The 22064-nt window shown below is 38.3% G+C and overlaps 1 protein-coding gene across 1 annotated transcript; it reads left to right on the plus strand.

Moving 5' to 3' along the window:
* The first annotated feature begins 14095 nt into the window (after positions 1-14095).
* Positions 14096-20652, plus strand: LOC142623712 (protein DA1-related 1-like). Its single transcript, XM_075797163.1, has 11 exons — positions 14096-14225; positions 14443-14533; positions 15243-15417; positions 17118-17238; positions 17373-17456; positions 19040-19159; positions 19330-19542; positions 19636-19698; positions 19799-19914; positions 20010-20068; positions 20154-20652. Exons 1-11 carry the CDS (start codon positions 14136-14138, stop codon positions 20477-20479), a joined length of 1458 nt encoding a protein of 485 aa, XP_075653278.1. The 5' UTR covers positions 14096-14135; the 3' UTR covers positions 20480-20652.
* The last annotated feature ends 1412 nt before the right edge of the window (positions 20653-22064 follow it).

Raw genomic sequence — 22064 nt, forward strand, 5'->3', positions numbered from 1 at the left:
TTTTTTTATGCCCAAGCCCGTTTGAATGGTCCACCATTTATGAATTAAAAAAAAAAAAACTATAGGAATTAGGATGTCCGCCCATTTAAACTTGAAGTGGTTGACAGTTGATTAAAAAAAAAAGGAGTGGTTAACAGTAAAGCTAATGTTGGTGGTTGATAGCAAAGTAACAGCAAACAACTTGGTGGTTGAGAGCAAAGCAACAACAAACAAGTAAAACTAATGTTGGTGAGAGGACTCCATTTACCAAAAAAGAAGACTCCGGAGGGAAAATGAAGAAACGGCATCGTCAAAAATACAGAGAGAGAGTGCGAGTGAGACAAAGAAGAAGAATAGGAAGATGGCGGTGCGATCTCAAGTCTGATAGCATTTCACGGTGGTTGAAGCTTCAGCCTTCAACAATGGTTGTAAGCGTGTAAGTACTCTAAAGGGAGCTGCGTGATGTACTCTGAAGGGAGCATAATTTAAAGCTTGTTTTTCTGTGTGTGTGTGTGTGTGTGTGTGTGTGTGTGTGTGTGTGTGTGTGTATGTTCTTTTTTAATTTTTTTAATTTTTTTAATTTTAAGGTTCAGATTCAAAGGGAAGTAGGGAATCATGAGAAGCGGTTTGATCACGGTTCCTAGAACTGTGAGATCCGACCGCAATTCGCACGGGTCCCTACTTTTTTCCTATAGAGCGGTTCTTCAGGCTAAAAAAACCACAAAAATGAGCGGTTCGAGGTTTTTTCGGTTGGACAGTACGGTCCGGTCCGGGTTTAAAAACCTGTTACCAACGTGAGATCCCTTTTCAGGTTGAGAAACACTTCATGCTTCCTCATTGACCTAAGGTCGGCCATGTCGGAGGGAAGCAATAGAGCCTGTTCCACAGCATTAGCTATGTACCCCGCCTTACCCTGCTGGAAGTCTCTGATGGAGGCATCGCTTGGAAGAGGGGCTTATTCAGCACTATGGAGGGGGTCCAGGCTAGGACTTCAATTTGTTGGTCACTTCTCCTTGTTGTAATGGTCCCCTCACTGGAGGATTTGGTTTGTGCGACCTTGGCATGTTTGCCCCCCCTCTGAGCCTCGGCCTCTTTAGATGGAGATTTCCTTCTCTCGTCCATTACCTCTTTCCCTTTTTGGTCTCGCTTTCTCTTTTTATCGGCGGGTTTAGGTTGGGAGGTCTATGTAGAGGGAATGGTAGAGGTTTTGGACTGGACTGCCTTCTCGGACGAGTTGCCTTCGGTGTGGGATTCCATTAACTCATGGAGGCTCGTCCTCGTCCTATGTTGCAACATCATCACGGCTGGGATAGAAGGAGCTTCCTGGGTACAACTTACTTGGGCTGGAGGAAGATGGCTGAAGTACTCGGCAGGAGCTTCTGGGAACTGGTGGTGGCTGAAGACTTCAAATTCGTCTTCAAATTCAGAAATTTTAACTACTTCCTCCTCCTCCTTGATGACTAGTAGGGATGGTGTGGCTACTTCCTTGGTGGTGCGTTGGAGTGGCAGTTCTATCTGCTACACACCTTCTGGGATGGGTCTGAAGACAAGAAAACTAGGGACTGCAACATTGATCTGATGCAGACGTGGGTCCCTTGCCTTGATCACACACTTTGGTGCTTGGAAGTTGGATGAGATTGAAGTGTAGCCTAAAAGTAAATGTGCTGCCCTTAATTGTCCGTCGCTATAGATGAATACCTCAGTCTTGAGTACTTTGTTCGAGTCTAGCTGATTGACAAGGTTCAGGTTTGGAATGGCTGAATACTTGTCTGCAAAAACATCAAAAGCAAAAGAGCCTTGTTAGAATAGCAGCGCAAGTCAAAGGGAAACCAAATTACAAATAAATAAAAATTAATTAAGAAAAGGGGGAGCACGGGAGACACTAGTGAGAAAAAAAGGGGGTATTATCATTAGAACAAAGAACCTAGATTTAGGAGCCCCACCTGGTGTCCCTTCTCTTGTCGAGCAGTGCCATCGTGCCACTCCCCAGAGACAATCAGGTAATCCTTGTTCATGCCTTTGTTGGAATTAGGGAGGCACGATATAAGCCTAACCTCAGGGTACCTAGTTTTTAGGTAATACTCCTGCCCCATTAAGTGGTGACGGTTATAAATCCAATTATTATTGTGGAGGGTGAGGTTCACGCCCATCTTCTCATTGAGGGTGTCTACACTACCTAAGATCCTAAACATATTAGGGGCACACTGAGTGGGGGAAAGCCTATGAGCTATAAGATAATCCCTGATAACTCTACCCATAGGGATTCTTATCCCTCCCTTTATGAAGACAATCATAGGGATCACTACTTCTCTCTCCTGCTCGCTGTGTGCCACCTTCCCTGTTTGCAATACCTAATGGACACTCCTGGTGGGATTTGATATTGAGCTTTGAAGCTCTCTATACCCTCGGGGGAGTCTACTAAGTGGGCGAATCTACCCATTTGAGAGGGGAAAGGAAGGGAGTAGGAAGACGAAGTGAAATTAGGTGGGCCAAGGAGAGAATGGACTCTGAATAAAAAGAAAGACGAGAGAGACTGAAGTGAAGAAAGATGGAAGAAATGGTTAGGAACTACTTACGAGAATAAAAAGCTCCTCAGATTAGCTCTTGGATTCCAAGAGTGCAAAAAATGAGGCAGATGAAGTTTTTGAACAATATATGTATGAGAGAGAAAAGCAAGTGGGAAAATTCCCGTAAAAATCCCAAGCCGTTGGATCCCATCGTACTGTAGAACGTGGGGATCATGGAGCCATAGGAATTAATTGTAGGCACGTCCCGGATGTCGAAGCATTAGGAGCATGCTTCTAGGTAGTTGAAAAGACACCTACACAGATGGAAATGATGTAAGGGAATGTCAGAATTGGGATTATGGTGTCAAAATCCCTTTCTTTTCCGAGGAGCAAAAGAAGGAAATTTTGAGGCGGCTATTGTAAGGATAAAATGCTCAGGAGTATATATTGGGTTGTGGGCCTTGTCTGAGGACGCTTAGTGGTCTGAGGATAGATATACAATAGGGAAGACATAAGAATCAGAGCAGCACAAGCAAACTATAATTGCGAAGGTTTGGGAAGGTAGTTTGAGTAGGAATGCCTCCTCGGCCATGTAAAGTAGAGGTCAGAAGGATTGGTCTGCCCTTGAGGGCAATGCTTTGGAAAGTTTTACTGATAAGGATAAACATTAGGGAAATATAGGACAAAGGGAAGCTAATTAATATCTAAGAGAAAACTGTTACCACCGCATTGAATGCTTTGCAGCTAACCCTCTGGCCGCATTAATGTGGAGGTGATACCTGAACAGTGGTCAACAGCCTTACAGCTACTCCTAAAGATTTCAAGAAGGTACTGATGGGACAAGGATCAAAGCTAACAACTTGACCTATACGTGGACAAGGGAGATGAAGAAGAGAGGGGTATATAATAGAGAAAAAAGCCCCTTGCAAAGGGGGATCGGAGATTGAAGAGAAGAAAATACTGTAGCAACAAGAACTAGACTTGTACCAAATTCAAAGGAAATATATATAAAAACTAGTCTCCTCGGACTGTGTCGAAGACGATTTTCTTTGGACAAAACCAGTTTTATTTATTTATTTATCATTTGGGCTCATTGTAATTACTATCTAATTCATTAAAGCCTAATTTTCTAGCCCACTCTCTACAAATTTATTGTATTGAACTCTCTGAACCTAGATCATTTTCCTTTTGGGCTTAGGCACAAGCTGCGTCCTTACAACAATAATTACTATTATTATAACAATGGTTGTCCTTCACATCCCAGTTGATCTTTGGTGATTGATTTGGTCGACTTGGGAATGACGTCCTTGAGCTTCTCAAAGACATGTAAAGTATTTTGGCCTTATTTAGTTTTACTAGTCATGTAAGTTATCAACTATTGATCTTTGCATCATGATGATTGCTCTTTACTAAAACTTTCTGCTAATGCTGTCCAAGATAATTTATATTACTTGTAAACTATTGATTGAGCATTATATGTGTAGTATACCTTCTTATTGCGCGCGGGGGCACACATTCACAACACTAGACTGCATTCACTAATACAAAATGCACATTTGATTTATGTCAATCTGTGCAAGATGGTATCATATACTTAAGAATTCCCATCCCTTCAATGGCTTCCTTTGCAGGACCAAGGTTTCCAGGTGAAGAGCTATCATAAAGTTTTGAAGCGTGGCATAGATTTTCCTTGAGAGAAGTATATGGAAAGTCAGGATCATCACTGTAGCATAATTTTTCTATTATCAAAAATCTATCCCAATTACCTACTTAAAAGCAGAGGTGGTGGTTCAGTGTTCTTGGTTAAGCTACGTGGCAGCTGCCATTGCTAGGTGAACAAATGGTCTGGCTCGGCTGGCGGGCCAAATGACCTCTCACAGTTTCACAACCTCTCTCCCCTTATGCCACCTTTTTTGTCAACCAGAAAGTTTCAATTGGGGGGGGGGGTGGTTTGACGTTTAGTGAGGTGGGGTGGGCACTGGGCAATGAGTAGAGGAGAGGACCCACAAGCAAAAGAAGAAAGTGTTAGAACTTAGAATTCAATACAAAATCCACAAGGGGCCACAAGATTTCATCTTTTTGGTGGCGTTTTAGGGAAGGTAAGATTGAACGGTTTGATCAAGTTCCCAGAATCCTCTTCAAAGTTTCCAACTTTTGACTTTTTCCCCTATTACCCTTTAGCCTATATTTGTGTAGGATCCAAGTAGTTTCCAAAACACTAAAAAGGCCACACTATTCTTTTATTTATTTATTTTTTTTCCCTTTGGGATGAGTAAAGTTTTCTGTTTTGTCTTCCTTCCTCTTTTAATGATTATGTGATGACTTTGTTAGCAAAGGGTCAAGTGCTTTTTTTGCCGGGCTAAAGGCAAATAAGGGCATGAGGGGGAATATCCTATGGTGTCCATTAATTCTTCTTTGGTGACTATGCATTTATGGAACACCCTTTCCAAATAACGTTACTGTGCAAATTATTTCGTTAGTTGGCCGGCTTTGAAAGAATGTGGGAAACTAACATCTCGAGTTTTAGAAACTCGAGATTTAATTAAAACTCGAGTTTTTAAAACTCGAGTTGTCGTGTTTGTTCTTCGATTACGTGGACAAAGTTTCCACCTGGAGGAATTTAGCCACGTAGAAATCGAGTTTATAAGACTCGAAATATGTATTAAAAATCGTGTTTGTGCATCATTTCTCCCAATCAGTTTGATTAGGAGTTAGAAATCTAATCTTCAGCAACCCAAATAAATAGATAAAACAAGAAGAAACTTGATAGATTTATCATTAAAGTAAAAATACCCGTCTGTTGGTACTGAAATTGATAAGTTGTTGTAGGTTTGCTTGATTTCTGCTACCCTTCCTCATGAAATTTTGGAGATGACAAACAAGTTTATGACAGATCCTATACGGATACTTGTGAAACGTGATGAATTAACTCTGGAGGTAAGTAATGTTTGTATGTTGTATCAGCTACCTTGGATGTAGATCTGAATGCAAGTTTTTATGTCATTGTAAATCTGTAGTTTGATACTGGTTTTCTTTTCATCTTTTTATGATGATAGGGCATCAAACAATTTTTTGTTGCTGTGGAAAGGGAAGAGTGGAAGTTTGATACTTTATGCGATCTTTATGATACCCTTACGATCACCCAAGCTGTCATATTCTGCAACACAAAGAGAAAGGTAGTGTTGTCCTTGATCAAATTTTGGATTCAAATTATTGTAGTGTTATCTTGCCTAATATTGAGAATATAATGAAGAAAGCTTTCGAGTGTCAATCTATTGTTAGGTTCATAGTTTACCAAGTAATATTCTTGGCCATATGGGTTTATGCAAGTTCAATAGTTAACATCAACACCAGTGAAGTAAAATAGAGACAGGAAAAGTTTTGGTATTGTTTTTTGTTTTCCACCATCTCAGGATCGGGTACTTATCTCGTTAAGCTTCAATTTCAGTTTCAGGACACATTAAATTCAATATGTTCCAGTATACGCCACTGTTTATCTTATTGTTAGACTAAAACCTCTTTTAAGAATTTAATTTACAGCATAAGATGATACATAATTCATTTTTGGCAACAATTCCATAATTCATTGTCTCGCGAAAATGGCTATTTGATGTTTGTGGTGTTGCAATAAACTTTGTCAAAATGGATGATATTAAAATCCTACGAGACATTGAGCAGTACTACAGTACTCAGATTGTGCAAAATGCCTATGAATGTTGCTGATCTAATATAAGTTTTGCTGGCCGTCTTGTGTGTTGATGCATCACAGTTGTGCGGTTGACGTAATTTTTAGTTTTGCTGGCCTATGCATTTGTACTATAAAAAGTTTGTAGAAACTAATCCTACTATCCCGTTTGGCAGTATAGTTTTAACACATTTTAACATATTTTAAATAACATTATCAAAACATTCAAATAACATATGGCATATTACTGTCTAAGTCAAACTCTCAATATTAATCAGAGCCATATTCAAAACTACTGTGACTTTGGAGTCGTAAAAATTCTCAGATGTAGCAAGTACTGTGTATTCATGGTGGGCAATACCAACTGTGTGATGTTTTTATTGAAGCAATTAAGACTTTCTTTGCTGGGAGTGATCCAAGGTTTGAGACTGACAGGAGTTAGAGAGAAATAATTGACTTTATCCATATGCTGATATGCATACCATTTGAGTTTAACTTGTTGAAATAAATGTGTACATTATGTGAGTTTAGACCATAATTTTCACCAAGCACTTATAATTCTTGCAAACACTAATACAAGTACACCTTTTCATAACATACCAACAACGAACAGTAGGGAAAAAATGAGTAAGTGATTTCATATAAACTTAGCCAAAAGTAATGAACAATTCATCTTTAGATTTGCAAAAGGTGCACGTACAATAGGATCATTTGCCCTCACGATCAACAACATTTTGTAGGTTCACAAAACGTGTAGACATCAACAACAACGTTGAATGTTCGTAGGTAGAAATTTTTGAAAGTCATCATTGCTTGAATCTGAGAAGTCTGAAATGTCACTTTCATCATCTAACGCAGTAATTTCATTAATAGACTTCATGGCTCGCTCTTGCGCCTTCCCCTTTAGATGCTTCCTAGCTTTTTGGACTGCATGAAAACGGTCTAGCCGCCTTTGCATTTGATTGTTCTCTTGTTCAAGGCGAGCAAGTATGTTGGCAGGTTCATCTCTAGGTAACTCGGCTGAGCGTGCCTTAGGAACTCGTAACCCGTGCCATCGACAATACACCTCCAACTCACACCTCTTCTCGTATAGGGTCGACCATGGTGGTTACGCTACGGTGAACTCCATTGCGGTGGTATCCGTACTTAGTTTTGTAGGTTTGCCGACCATGACGTGGCCAACGCTTCCAAGACTTCTCATACGTGTATATTGGCATATTTACGAAATCTCTCTTCTTTCCAACCCATTTCCCTCCATAGTGGTCTGTGTATGTTTGTAGTTGTTGATCCGGAACTTGTGATAATTCATTTGTTGAAGTAGATTGAAACTTGTTTCTACGTGTACGAGATGATGTTGAGGCGTTGCGACTCATAGCTTACTCAACCTACAAAGTTAGTGGTGTAGGAATAAGAAAAGAATTGTGGTACATTTATAACCTCATTCTACTGTGTATTCAATAATAAAATTTAATATATTCTGTGCTTGTCATGTCAATACAGCCGGAAAACCACCGCACGAATTTTTTGTTCAAATGTTCCCAATGTCACAGTGAGATTCTCTTATTCTCGGCAGTAGTTGCGTTGCATCGCCATGACTATTCAGTACGAACGGTATTCATGTGAAGAGTATTTAGCATGCTTGTGTTTCATCTGACATGAACTTGACAAGACAATACCGAGTTGTGTTAAATGCATCATAAACTTTTCAGGGGTCTTCTGCATCCTTGAAAACAGTGCAATGCAAAATGATGCAGATCTGTGTATTGACGTGAGTATGAATGATATGACTAGATAGGGTTCAACAGTGCCGAGCTATTGAGCAGCACATGTAGCACTATGAATATCAGTGTAGCAATGGTGGACAGCTGACCCCCAAACTCGAGAATTTGTTTTAATAAATTTAGATTTTGATTAAGGGCTCTCAACCTGAACTTGTTGTCTCCAATTATATATGTAAGTACACAAAGATGGATCTTCCTGACCAAAATGGAACAAAGTGGACTGAATGGACCAAATCAGACCAAATCAGACCAAATAAGACCAAATTAGACCAAATAAGACCAAATCAGACCAAATTAGACCAAATTAGATCAAATTAGACCAAATGGACCGATTTTATTTTCCACTATAACTCCAGCATTAAAGAATTGAGATACCAAAGGAACTCGAGTCTCTAAAACTCGAGTTCCACTGGGCAAATATTTTTTCCCCAACTGCTTCCGTTTCAGCAGAGAAAGAGAGGCATGCCCTGTTTCAAAAAAATTTGCACAGTGGAACTCGAGTTTCTAAAACTCGATTTTTACTGGGCAAATTTTTTCCCCAACAGCATGCTCTGTTTCAGGCAGAGAGGCAGAGAGGCAGAGAGGCATGCCCTGTTTCAAAAAAATTTGCCCAGTGGAACTCGAGTCTCTAAAACTCGATTTTCACTGGGCAAATTTTTTTTCCCAAGGAACTCGAGTGTCTAAAACTCGATTTTTACTGGGCAAATTTTTTTTCCCCAGCAGAAAATGCTCTGTTTCAGGCATTGTTTTACAATGTAAATGCACTCAAATCACAACAAAAGTCATTCTCAATATATCACCATTCTAAACATGTCCAACCACGCTTAATTTGCAATTCTAACCATACTACTCAAATCACAATCTTCATAGAGGTACATTGGATAGAGAATTACAAGTACATTCAACAACAATCAAAAAGTTCACATAGAGCCAATACAACGTAGTCACTTTTCCTAAGATCAGCGGTCCGCATGACAAAAACGTCGTCCATGGAAGGATGCCTGAAAAACGTAGAGTATTTACGTTAGGAGACAAGATAGTAAACATTAGGTAAACATCGAATGAACAACAATTATTTAACCGATGCATAAATTTTTGCCAACCTACCTAGTGTGGAACATGGCCGCTTGTGGAAGCACCGCTGGACCGGCGGACATTTTCTCGCGGTTATGCCCGGAAGCATGACACGGTCCACATGTACGTCGGGGTTGACTCTCTATCAAATCTGCGTCCTCCCTCCGCCATCCCGGTTCTTGATCCTTATTCCTCACTCCATCCATCTCATTCCTTATTCGTGACTTCACCGGTCGACCTTTGGCCCGCAACAATGCCGGATTAGGCAACCACTTTGGCCCATGGGATCCCTCCATAATGACCGTGACTTAGGAACCACAAATGCATGCTCATAAGTGCTAAGGGCATGGTTCAAACCATAACATGGGTGAATATACGTGGTCGAATCAATATGTAAATAGTCACATACTCTAATTGCATGTGAACACGGGATCCCTATATTTTGCCATTTCCCACAACCGCATGTTTTTTCCCGTAACCGAACTTCGTAATCGTGGTTTCCCCTCCTGCGCTACACACGTTGAGTTGGGTAACTACTTGAAATATCACTCTTCATTGCTAAATGGCTTGAGATAGTGTTTCTCGCATTTACGCTTATTTCCATCCCACGTGGATAAGGCATATTCACTCAATTTCTTACCCTCCTCGACAACTCATAATGGTATTCTTTGCGCCGGTCGTGGAAATATTGAACAAGTTTGCTCCAAGTGAACTCAACCAACGCGGCAATAGGAAGGCCCCGTGCACCTTTCAGCACACCATTGAAACACTCGATATATTGGTTGTCATTGCTCCAAAACGTCTCCCACCATCGTATGACTCGGGTCCACATGTCCACATCCTCGCTCATTAGGTACGTGTATGGAAGATAATCTTGATTCTTTTCCTTACCATCCCTCCCCGTCACCTTCTTCTTCTTCCTAATGGCCTCAATTTCCACCGCTTAATGGAGTCCATTATGGTAGCAAATTTAACTACCATCCGACTAGCATATCCCGCTTTCAACGCCGCCGACTTTAGAGTCGAGTTCGAAAATGGGTGTTGAAGTTGCTAGCAACATGTCGAAGACAATATCTATGAAATACCCTTGCTTTTCCATCATCCCTTCTAGGCCGCTTTGCAATGGCGTTTTTGATACCGAGATGTCGGTCGAAATTATGCAAATGCCGTCGTCGCAATCGTGGCCAATCGTTTCTCCGAGGCATCGTAAAAACCACCTCCAATCGGACCCCGACTCACAATCCACAACAACAAGGCGAGAGGGAATACCTTGTTGTTAGCATCGGTTGCCATTGCGACCAACAACTTTCCCCTCGATATTTACCATACGGATGGGTCCCATCAATATCGATAACCGGCTTGCGTATTTGAATCCGATATGCATGGACCGAAAGACCAAAACACATAATGCAACAATACGGTGTGATCTTCATCGGTGGGTGTGACACGATAGCAAACCGGGTAGTCGGGTCCGATCAATATACGCCATTAGCAACTTTTGTACTTTGGTAAGATTCTTCCCAATCTCCAAACATAAGCGCAATCGCCTTTTGTTTCGCATCCCATACCTTGTAGTAAGAAGGCTTATGGCCATTATATTTCGCCTCTATCAGAGATCTGAGATGCTTAATTTGAGTGGTGTGATCCTCAAGTAACTTGTTATGGATTTCTGCTGCAATAAAATTACAACTCATCATTCTACCATCATTTCGCACCCCAGTCGGTATACACGTGTGAGGACCCACATACACGGTGACCATCCATAGATTTTGGAGTTCGGGCTTCATAATTGCGTAGACATACCACTTGCATGACTCATGCACGCATTTCGCACAAAAATTTTTCCTCGTCGACCTAGTGATCTTAAAGTGTTTGTTTTCCTTGAGGGCACAAATTGTTAATACGCGCTTCACCTCCACTTTACTGGCAAAAGTCAACCCTTTGCACAAATTCATCCCCTCTCTCTCCAAGTAGACACAATGGCATCTCAATATGCGAAGGATCAACCATATTTTTCCAAGTATTTGCAGAGAATGACAACGCGGGGAGGTGCGTAGGCGGGGATTGTGTTTGTAATGTTTTGGACACTAATAACATTGTACGCATCGTGTTCACCACCGTCCAATGTCTCATCGTCATCAATGTCCCTCTCAAAGTCCCCAAAGTCCCGAAAGTCCCCTCTCTCAATCATGTCTTCATAGTCATCTTTATCGGCAAAATCTTCACCGTTAATGGCAAGATTCTCATCAACATAGTCGTCATCATCATCGTCATCATCATCATCGTCATCATCATTGTTAACGACAGTAGTCTCATCAACATAGTCGTCGTCGTCATCATCATCGTCATCATCATTGTTAACGGCAGTAGTCTCATCAACATAGTCGTCGTCGTCATCATCATCATCATCTCCATCGGCATGAACATCATCATCCTCTACATGTGTAGAATACTCATATTGAGCATCCGGAAGCGCAACTTGTAAGCTTGTGGTTGTTTGTTGGATATCCTCTTGCCATCCCCGCACGCGGCTCCAACTGTATGTACAACTCAATGTTACTTACTTCAGCTATACTCTCCAACTTGTCAAACATGATCTTCACCTGTTTGTCTTTTTCTATCAACATATACTTGTAATTAATCCGGTGCTTCATGATTTCATTTGGCATACGATAAGTAATTTGCATGTTGTACGCATCAGGATTCTTACCCAACTCTTCCATGACAAATATCTTCAATTCATCAAGGGTTTTCAACCTACGATCAACTTCGGCATAATAGGTTTTCATACCCGGCCCCTCAAATGGCAATCCCTTGTTCGCATTGGGATTCTTAAGCGGACCACCATGGTATATGATTATAACAATATCGTGCATTGTGAACCCTGTTCAAGTCAAGTCCTATGTTAGTTAAATCACATAGTCGTAAAGTGAGGGAAAAAAGTAATGCAATCTTACCAATGAACATATTCAAGCCAGGTTATAGAGTGCCCATTAATATCTAAAGGCCAAGACGTAAACCTTCTAATCCTAGTGGATGGAAAGACGGAATTATCTATTACTCCATTGTGTGGTGACCTATAATGCCTAAAAGGGTTCTGAAAGAACTAGGTGGGTAGAGGAGCATGATTACATACCCATTCACTACATTCATTCACTACCCATTTCATACCCAAACCAATGATAAATAAAGTCAAAAAAACTTGAAAGATCATGATAAAAATAAAAGCCTAGAAATGATGAATAAAATTTTGATAATTACATACCTATTCCCATTCATTACATTCATTCACTACCCATTTCATACCCAAACCAATGATAAATAAAGTCAAAGAAATTTGTAAGATCATGATAAAAATAAAATGATGAATAAAATTTTGATAACAAAAACTATACAAATAAATACTCAAAAAATTAACACTAACAAAATAAAGTTCTATAATTCACAATATTGATAAATTAACTAAGTTATGTTAACTATCTACAAAATAAATGGTAAAACTCTTTAACCCACACCCATAGACAACATACCCAACTACAATGACAATCAAATTATGCAAACCCTTACCTTAGATATGAATTTGCTGAGAGGGAAGAGCAGTGAGAGTGGAGAATGTGGTTTTGTGAGAGTGAGTGGTGTGAGAGAGTTATGGGTGAGTGAGAGTTAGTGAGGGTGAGTGAGTGAGAGTTAGTGAGGCTGAGATTTTAGGTTTTCTCTGTGTGTTACTGAGCAGTGAGAGTGGAGAATGTGAGAGAGTTAAATGCCACGGGTTGAGTTTTAAATAAACATGCCCAGAGGAAATCGAGTCTATAAGACTCGAGTTACTAGCATAAAACTCGAGTCTTTAAGACTCGAGTTCTATGCGTATAAACTACATAATTTAAAATAAGATATAGTCAAACTCGAGTTTATAAAACTCGAGTTTAGGCAGACTTAAAACGAGTTTTAGAAACTCGAGATCCAGGTGGCATTTTCTCCACCTCAGCAAGCCCAAAGCGAGCATAAAGCAAGTTTTTGAAACTCGATTTATTATGCAAATCTCGAGTTTCAAAAACTCGAGTTGCTATTTTCCTACATAGTTTCAAACCATGCCTAACTTACTATATTCATGCCATCCACACCGCTAATCTGCACATTCCCCCTGCATTTATGGGTATTGGGTATCTTAACTGATCTGGGATTCATCAGATTTTAAAACCTCTTTTTTCAGGTGCGATTCTGAAAGTGTTATCTCTGGCTTCATTTTACTGTTACCTGTTATATTATTATTGCCTGAAAATATCAAGTTGCTAGAGATCCCACTTGCCTTTATTTTTTTGTTTTTTTTTAATCATGAATTGGATGTGGTTTGTGGAGGGTACTTTCATAGATATGGATTTTGCTAGTATCTGGCAAAGGTCATTGATTTCACATCTTATTGAAAATTTGAGGAATTGAAATGATGTGGGCAAATTTGACTCTTGTGGGTCATTCAGAGTGTTTTTTCATTACTTGCTGAGAGTTTTTGATTGATGAGGGATAAAGTCATTTGTTTATATTGGATTAATATATTCTTAAGTCGTCATGTTTATACATGCAAAGAGTTAGGTTTATTAGTCTCTTTGATATCTATTATATATTTTGAAGACTTTAGCTATGGTTTTTATTACATGCTAGTGAACTCTCTGAGAATGACTAGTTGTATAATATCTCTCTTACATCATTTTTATTTTTTTATTATTTTTCATAGTTTCTTTAAATTTCATCTCAACTCTTTCTTAATTTCCCAATTGCTGATAATACTAATGCCTAAAATTCTGGAGGGTGTGTCCCATATAAAGACACTAATTCTGTAGGTTGTGGTTTGGTATATGTTTTCCAATCTCTGTGTTGTTTCTTGCTTTGAGATTGCCATTATCTTCAACTTTGTTGCATATTATGTATTTTCACCTGCATAGTTGCTCGTTCATTTATTGATGAACTCCGCACATATGAGTCATCTGATGTTGTTAGAGATGTTTTAAGTACTTATAGTTTTCTTTCACGAACTGAAATATGGTCTCTAATTCAAATGAACAACTTGGGTGTAGGGAATGTTTGGCAACCCATCAGTGAATAGCAGTCTGCATTATGGAGGATTTTGAAGGTTCTAGCCGTAGAGGCCAATATCATGGGAACTATGCAGATGAAAGAATTTGGGATGGGGCTCGTACTTCAGTGGTACTGACAATTTCTGCTTTTCATTCTTGTTGGTCCTACTCATTTATGATATGATTAGGGTGACCGTTTGTCTATCAGTAGCTGACTCTTAATACAAAATGTACATATTACAAAACTTTTAATGAAGAGGAGATTCTGAAGTTTAGCATTCTTTATTATACTATGTGCTAGTTTGTTTCTATTATTCTCCAGTGCTAATTGGCAAACTTGGATGCAGGGTGAATGGACAGTTAATGAGACAGAAGATCTTGAGTGTGCTATGGCAATGTCACTTTCAGAACATGACCAAAAAGGGAAAAACGGGATTGGTAAGTTGCATGGTGTCTTCCTTGACCTTGAACATCATTCAGTTGTGACCTGGGAAGGTTCTCACTTCTATTTAATAAGACTGATGACTCAATATTTAAGTTGCCTTACAAAAAACAGATTGAAATAATTTTAGTGTAGGTCTTGCTTTGTACATTTGAACTGTTTCTATATGACTTTGTGTAAGATCTTTATTTGATATCAGAGAGTTCTGTTAATTCTTCTTAAATTGTAATGTTCTTTGCTGATCAATGACTAGAAACTAGAAAGCAAATTTTCATTATTTCTATAAATTTTCATCTGATAATAGTAATTGTAAGAATTTTAATTATAAAATCTAGGAGTAATTTTTATCGAGTGTTTTCTTATTTATAGAAAAATTAAAAATAAATTGAACTCACCACCCTCTCTTTCTCCCCACTCCTCATGTCAGGCTTCATATTTAACTGCTTAACATATAATACTGCCCAGATTCTTCTAATGTGCAAATGCTTCTGAAGTCATTCAATGGGAATAAATGAATGCACATATGGCTCCTTGAAAGCCATAATTGATGTTGACAGTCTGCTTAAACTGTAGTACAGAACTCAAAATTTGGTTAGGGTCCACTAGATGATAATCTATTTCAGGTGTTATTTTCCGCTGCAAAAGTTACTTGTATGAAAATAAATGGTGGTCTGGAGTCGTCTATTATTTTCTTATTTTTCTTAGATGATGACTCTCTATCAGAGGAAGATGAACATGTTTCTAAAGCTCAATTGGTAGAAGATGAACAATTTGCCAAAGCTCTTCAAGAAAGTCTTCAAGAAATTTTTCCTTTGGAGGAAGATGAACAACTTGCCAAAGCTCTTCACGAAAGTCTCTTGGAGTCTCCTCTCCAATACGGGTAATGAAAGTATATTTCAACCTCATCCATTCTTCTTTCCAGCTGGATAAAGGTATATTTGTCATGATGTCATCAGTTGTGTATGACTTTCAATATGCTAATTAGTAATTTTCTAATCCTGACTATCATACAAATTTTAAGAAGTTAAATTTAATTGCTTCAACTTGAGTAGAGATTGTTTTCCTATAGGTTAGAGGCTAGCTTACCTGTTGAATCAGACTTGAGAAAACTAATTAGGGGCATATAAACATTTCTCTTAGTACTTTTCTTGCTTTACTTTCTTCATCTTGTGTGCCAAGAAACTTATTCAATTATCAAGTTTGTCAGCTTGTACTTTCCTAGCCAACGTTTAAACATTTATTTTAGCAACAACCAACATGTTGAGATTCCTCCTTGTGTTAACCTGCTTAATACAAACACATGAATTTCAAGTTTTCTGAATGTTTAACGGTGTGCAAATTAGTTTGATAAGCATCTGGAAAGAATGCCAAATCTAACCCTAAACCTTGCACTAATCAATTTTTACTTGGCATAATTTATGGGAAAGAGAGAGAGAGCGGGATAGATAAAGGTTGGATTATTTTTTCTCTCTTTGAGGCTGTAATGACTGTTGGAGGTTTCTAGATATCTAATTTATTTCTAATGACTTGTCACTGAGCAGAGCATGAAGGAATACTAAAATGAGAGACAATGTGATGCGTTTGTTCTTTGGCTTTTGGGTGCTTTATTCTTTCCCATGTTACCATGCATGACCACATTAAGAATATGCAAATTTTGATGAGCAATGCAACTTTTAATTTAATTTGAAGTACTTCTTTGAATTGTAATAAGTGGTAACAACGAACTTTGATACCCTAATAAAATTTGATGTAGAAGCACCTAGGGTTGGCTGGAGCTAGTACCAAACCATTGGAAAAATTGCCTCAACTCTAGGAAATTAAATAAAAGTGCTAATAACGTAATTAACTAATAAGACCTAAAATAAAATTCAACTGACCAATAAAAAGACAATTGACTTACAAAATTAAATTAGACTAAATTAACATATAATTTTCTTTCACACTTTTTGCATCAGGTTATCTTGCCAAATTACATAAATTAAGGTGGCACGAACATCTAAGCTGCAAGAGAAACTATTTTAGAGTTGGTACTAGGTGATCTTGTGTTGAGCTGTGGAGCCCTAGATTGCGCAACAATACAAATTTTTTAGAGATGCTGACAGTTACGCTGGTGCTTGTTAGTCACAAATGGGTCCATGATTTGGTTTTAGATTAAATGGACAAAGAGAGATATTAGAAGGATGAATGTGTACTGTTGGAGTAACTAAAAAACATAAGCATGTGAAATGTACAAATATTTTATTTTTGTAAGCAACCTATCTAGGAAAGAGAAGACTGCATTGATATTGATAAAGTACCAATTGGTAGAGTAAAGATAGTGATTGAACTTAGGATTTCTTGCTCTGATACAATGATAAATTTCCGATTGTCCCAAAATCATAAGCTGTTAGAAATTGATAAATTAAAAACTTAATCATAATTCTGACAAATATCTTGTAAAATTCAAGCATACATTTCTGTAGTAACCGGACATGACAATGCCTCTTGATACTTAATGACTTCTTCATTTTATCTGAATTTGCTGCATTTTATAGAGAGCAAATGAAACCTGACCTGTTTGTTGGATAAAATTTCTTGTAGGATCTGTGCTGGCTGCAACACTGAGATTAGCCATGAGAATATTTTGCACCACATGGATGCTATTTGGCATGCAGAATGTTTTCGTTGTCATGCTTGCAATCTACCCATTCAGGATCATGAGGTACGACTTATTTAAGTTAATTGAAACTTACGTTTGGAATTGGATAACAAAATCCTTGAATCTTTGACCAAGTTTCCTTTCGTTTTGGTGGTTCATTGAGTATTATTGACTGAAATATCTCCTTTCTGTGACAGTTTTCTAAGTCAGGCAAGCACCGTTATCACAAATCCTGCCGTAAGAAGTGGCATCCGCCAATATGTGATGTTTGCAAGAATTTTGTAAGTATATATCATGTTTTGTCATTTCCTTTAGTTGATTTTGTATACAATTGTAGAAGATAGCTATGTTTTGTTTTCTAATGATCAAACATTATGTGCTTGCATATTGATGTTTCGTTAACAAATACTTTAGGTTCCGGTAAACCTAATTATGACTCTCATAATTATCTCATCAAATTATCTCTTGAAACTAATTTTGAAGGGGCTGTTTGAGACGGATCATACATTCTTTGTTGATAAAAATATCTGTGTAAATTGTTAGGCCCAACATTCAATTATCTAGAAGATACAGAAGTTAAACCATTTCATAAGAAACATATGAGAAATTTGAATGGTGCCTTAGTGCTTTTAGTGTGAAATTTTCATAGCAATATGTATGTTGTTCCTAATATTCTATCAAGTGTGTTTAAATATGAAATTAGCATACGATTTTTCAGTATATCCTAAATCGTCTGATGTTAGGACATATATGATTCATGTTAGGAATATATGTTAATATTTTATTTTATTGGCTAATTTTTTGACAAACGCACTTTACTTGTAATTGGGTAGATCTAGGATGTGCTTATGTTTCAAGAAATAAGGTTTCAAGTTCAAGTGTTAAAGCCATGCAAGTCTGTCTAAGAAACAAATGAAGAAGTGTTCATTAAAGCTTGACAGCTAGCTCAGCAATTAGTATCTATCAAGGCTTAAAAAGTTGTTTCAGTCCAAAGCTCGACAGCTGCTCGATAGATAGGGTATCTATCGAGAATTATGAAAATCAGATTTTCTGTTCTAATTTCATTCCAATCCGTATGTATTTGGGCTTTCTTTTCTCACAACCCTAAACATATATAAGGATTATTTTTAGGGCTGTCACAGAGAGCACAAATGTGAAGCAAAGTGTTGTTTATGTAAATTGTGACCGGAAACCCATTTTGCCCTAGTTCATCTTGACGAAGTTGCTGTGTTTGTACACCGTAGGGTTTTGTGACCAAGCAACTTCATGATCTTCATCGTGTGATGAACTGAAGAACTTTGCAACCAATATCTTTCTCAAGTTGGTGATCAAGTCGCGTACTGGGATCTGCGCATCTTTTAGTTAGTCACGTACTGGAAGTCGTGCATCAAAAGGAGAGATTGTCACTATAGAACAAGTTCAATTGGGTATTGGGGTAAGGGTTCAACTGTAGGTTGGTATAAGATACTAAGATTCCTTTACTTGTAATCGCTTGTTGTGATAATAGTGAATTCTCGGAGTGGTGACCTTAAAATCACCCAGTGGGGTTTTTGCCTCGAAAGTTTTTCCCATTCGTAAACAAATCACTGTGTCAACTTCATTTTCCGTTGCATTATATTTTAGTTGGTGATTTGTTTGTGCTGTCACGTACATTGCATGTTAATTTGATTAATTAATAAACTTGGGTAATTAATCAATTAATTAATTATAAGGGGTCAGTACATTTTTGGCCTGTCATCTGACAGTGCTTGTAAGAAGCTTTTTACAGAATAGCTTCTAAGATCTAGAAAAAATGATTCTTTGTGGCCTGTATCAAATATGGTTCCCTTGAATTTTTTCACTAAATTTTTTCCTTTTTGTGCAGATCCCAACAAATTCAGCAGGTCTTTTTGAGTGTAGGGAACGTCCTTTCTGGAAGCAGCAGTTCTGCCCCTCACATGAACATGACAGAACTCCTCAGTGTTGCAGTTGTGAAAGAATGGAGGTCAGTAATGCAAAAAAATCATTGCTCTCTCTTCTTTGGAAGTGACAAAATATTAAGGAAAGAAAAATGATATAAGTAAACATTACCACCATCTAGAAAACGTGCTTCAGAAACACCTAAGAGTAATTTCATTATAGTATTCATGATGCAAAACCTTCCAATCCATGCAGACGAGGGACAGGAAATATCTTTTACTTGATGATGGTCGGAAGCTTTGTCTAGAGTGTCTAGACTCGGCAGTTATGGATACTACTGAATGCCAGCCTCTTTATATTGAAATACAAAATTTCTTCGAAGGTTTACATATGAAAGTGGAGCAGAAAATTCCAATGTTCTTGGTTGAGAGACAAGCACTAAATGTGGCCATGGATGGAGAAAAGAATGTAAATGCTAACATTTTCATACTTCAGCTGTGCATTTTCATTTCTTTTGGTTTATATTTAATGTTGATCTTTATTTTATTTATATTGTGACAGGGTCACCATCACATGCCTGAGACCAGAGGACTTTGTATGTCAGAGGAGCAGACGGTTACCACTGTAAGAATTACTTCCCTAGTCTTTATTTCCAGCCGTTTTTCTTGTAATGATATCTGTATATTGGATCAGACATCTATAACTAGTTCAACTATGTTACCAGATCTCTAAGAGGCCAACGAGGGCGGACAACCAATTTATAGACATGATAACTGAGCGTCATAGTTTGATCCGTAGGTGTGAAGTAACAGCAATTCTTGTTTTGTATGGCCTTCCTAGGTACTTCTCCTCTCGTTTGCACCTTAGATGCATTTGTTGTAAAATAAAGATATGCCAGGAGTTTTGTGTATGACCCTAGACTTCTCTATGTACAGGTTGTTGACTGGGTCAATCCTGGCTCATGAGATGATGCATGCGTGGCTCAGGCTTAAAGGTTTGTCCTCTTACCATTCTCCTATTGACATTATTTGTGTTTTAGATATGGTTAAGCCCAGAATTACCAATAGGATGTTTGACAGGTTACCCCAATCTTAGTCCAAAGGTTGAAGAGGGTATTTGCCAGGTCTTAGCTCATATGTGGATGGAGTCTGAGATCCTTTCAGCATCTGGAAGTGATGTTGCTTCATCATCATCTTCTTCATCACCCTCTTCTTCCTCGTCATCAAAAAAGGGTAAACGATCTGAGTTTGAGAAGAAACTTGGTGAGTTTTTCAAACACCAAATCGAGATAGATCCATCACCAATTTATGGAGATGGATTCAGGGAAGGAAACGAGGCAGTGCTCAAATATGACCTGAAGACTACTCTTAAACATATTCAAATGACAAAAAACTTTCCTGGTTGATATGTAATTTTTTCCCTACGGGTAAAATTTAAGTACAGTTCTTAAGCATTGTATTTTAGATTTCTTAATTAAATTCAAACACCTTCGTTGAACTTAATTGTCATTAGACAAGACAGCACTAATTGTCATATGTTTGAATTTAATTGAGGGCGTAAAGTATAACTGTTAAGAAACTGTACCTATGTTTTTCCCATTTCCCATGTACTTCGTTGTGTACTTATCATACTTAGTTCAATAAAACTAAAACCTATTATGAATTCAGGAGAAAAAAATAAACAATAGAAGTGTTTGTGTGTAATTGTTGTAATCTACCCTTGACCTCATAATGATACTACATTTGTATGTATATATAGAAACAATGAATACCACAATTACGCATTTTTCTTTTGTTTAGGACGTTGCTTTGACGTGGTTACATCTCACTATGCAAAGTAGTTGTTTTGAAAGCCTTTTTCTCAGTAAGTTTTTTGTTATTATATTTTTTTTTTTTTTGGTAGAAAAGGAATGTATTAAAAACTAAACAACAATCAAAGTTTCAGGACAAAGCTTGTTTACAGCCAAACCATAGGCATTAGCCTCCAAAATATGAATAAGGTCTACAGGTGGACTAGAAAACACAACAAAATCACTCTAAAGGGAAGTGCCTAATTTAGCTAAGAAGTCCGCGCATCTGTTGGCTTCTTTGTAGACATGCCTAACTCTCATTTGGGGAATTTGGGTAGCCAAGTGCTTGCAGTCATCCATAATAGAGGATACAATAGTATTAGAATAACTCTGCAAGTTAAAGGCCTCAACAACGGCTTTTGCATTTAGTTCAATAAGGACAGCTTGGGCTTGAATTTGTAAGCAGAGAAGAAGGCCGTCCCGGAGAGCCCAAAGCTCCACTAGGAAGAGGGTAGCAGTCCCAATCTTTCTTGCAAATCCTATTACCCACTCTCCATTGCCATCTCTGATTAAACCTCCTCCTCCAGCCATCCCAAGACTTCTTGCTACCGAGCCATCTGCGTTTAGAGTCAGCCAACCATCCCTCAGTTTCCCCCATCTTATACTCTTCAAGATCAGCCTTTTGGTAGCTAATTGATTACAAGCACAGAAAAAGAACTCTGAGGCACGATCCAAGTTTCTTTCGCCAGATTGGGGTTCAGTTTTTTATTCCTAAACACGTGCTGGTTTCTATCTTTCCAAATCATCTAGATAGCAAAGAGAAAAACTTGGTACCAAGGAATGTGACCTGACCCAAAATGTTGTCCAAATTTGGCATTTGAACTAAGCCACTCCTACAAATTTTGGTTGGAAAAGAATGAACCTGTTGCTTGCCTACCCAGCTGCTGCTAGATCCTTTTGCTTGCAGGACAATCATGCAGTGCATGGAAAACGAACTCAGCTTCTCTGTGGCAACAAGGGCAGTTGGCATCAATGTGTACTCCTCTAGCCATCAGGCATTGGTTAACTCCTATGCTATAATGCATACATTTCCATACAAAGGTTTGTATTTTCGACATGGTCTTCAATTTTCAAATTCAATTACCCTTGAAAGGAGCATCCCCTCTGGATTTAGTGGTTAGTAAATATGCACTCTTAAGAT

This window comes from Castanea sativa, chromosome 2 (genome assembly GCF_040712315.1).
Source record: "Castanea sativa cultivar Marrone di Chiusa Pesio chromosome 2, ASM4071231v1".
In the NCBI taxonomy this organism is placed as follows: Eukaryota; Viridiplantae; Streptophyta; class Magnoliopsida; order Fagales; family Fagaceae; genus Castanea; species Castanea sativa.

Excerpts from the sequence above, each read along its gene's own strand:
- LOC142623712 (XM_075797163.1), top strand. The coding sequence starts at position 14,136 with ATGGAGGATTTTGAAGGTTCTAGCCGTAGAGGCCAATATCATGGGAAC. Across the intron at positions 14,226-14,442 it reads ATGGGGCTCGTACTTCAGTG|GGTGAATGGACAGTTAATGA; the intron begins GTACTGACAATT and ends ACTTGGATGCAG. Across the intron at positions 20,069-20,153 it reads TGCGTGGCTCAGGCTTAAAG|GTTACCCCAATCTTAGTCCA; the intron begins GTTTGTCCTCTT and ends GATGTTTGACAG.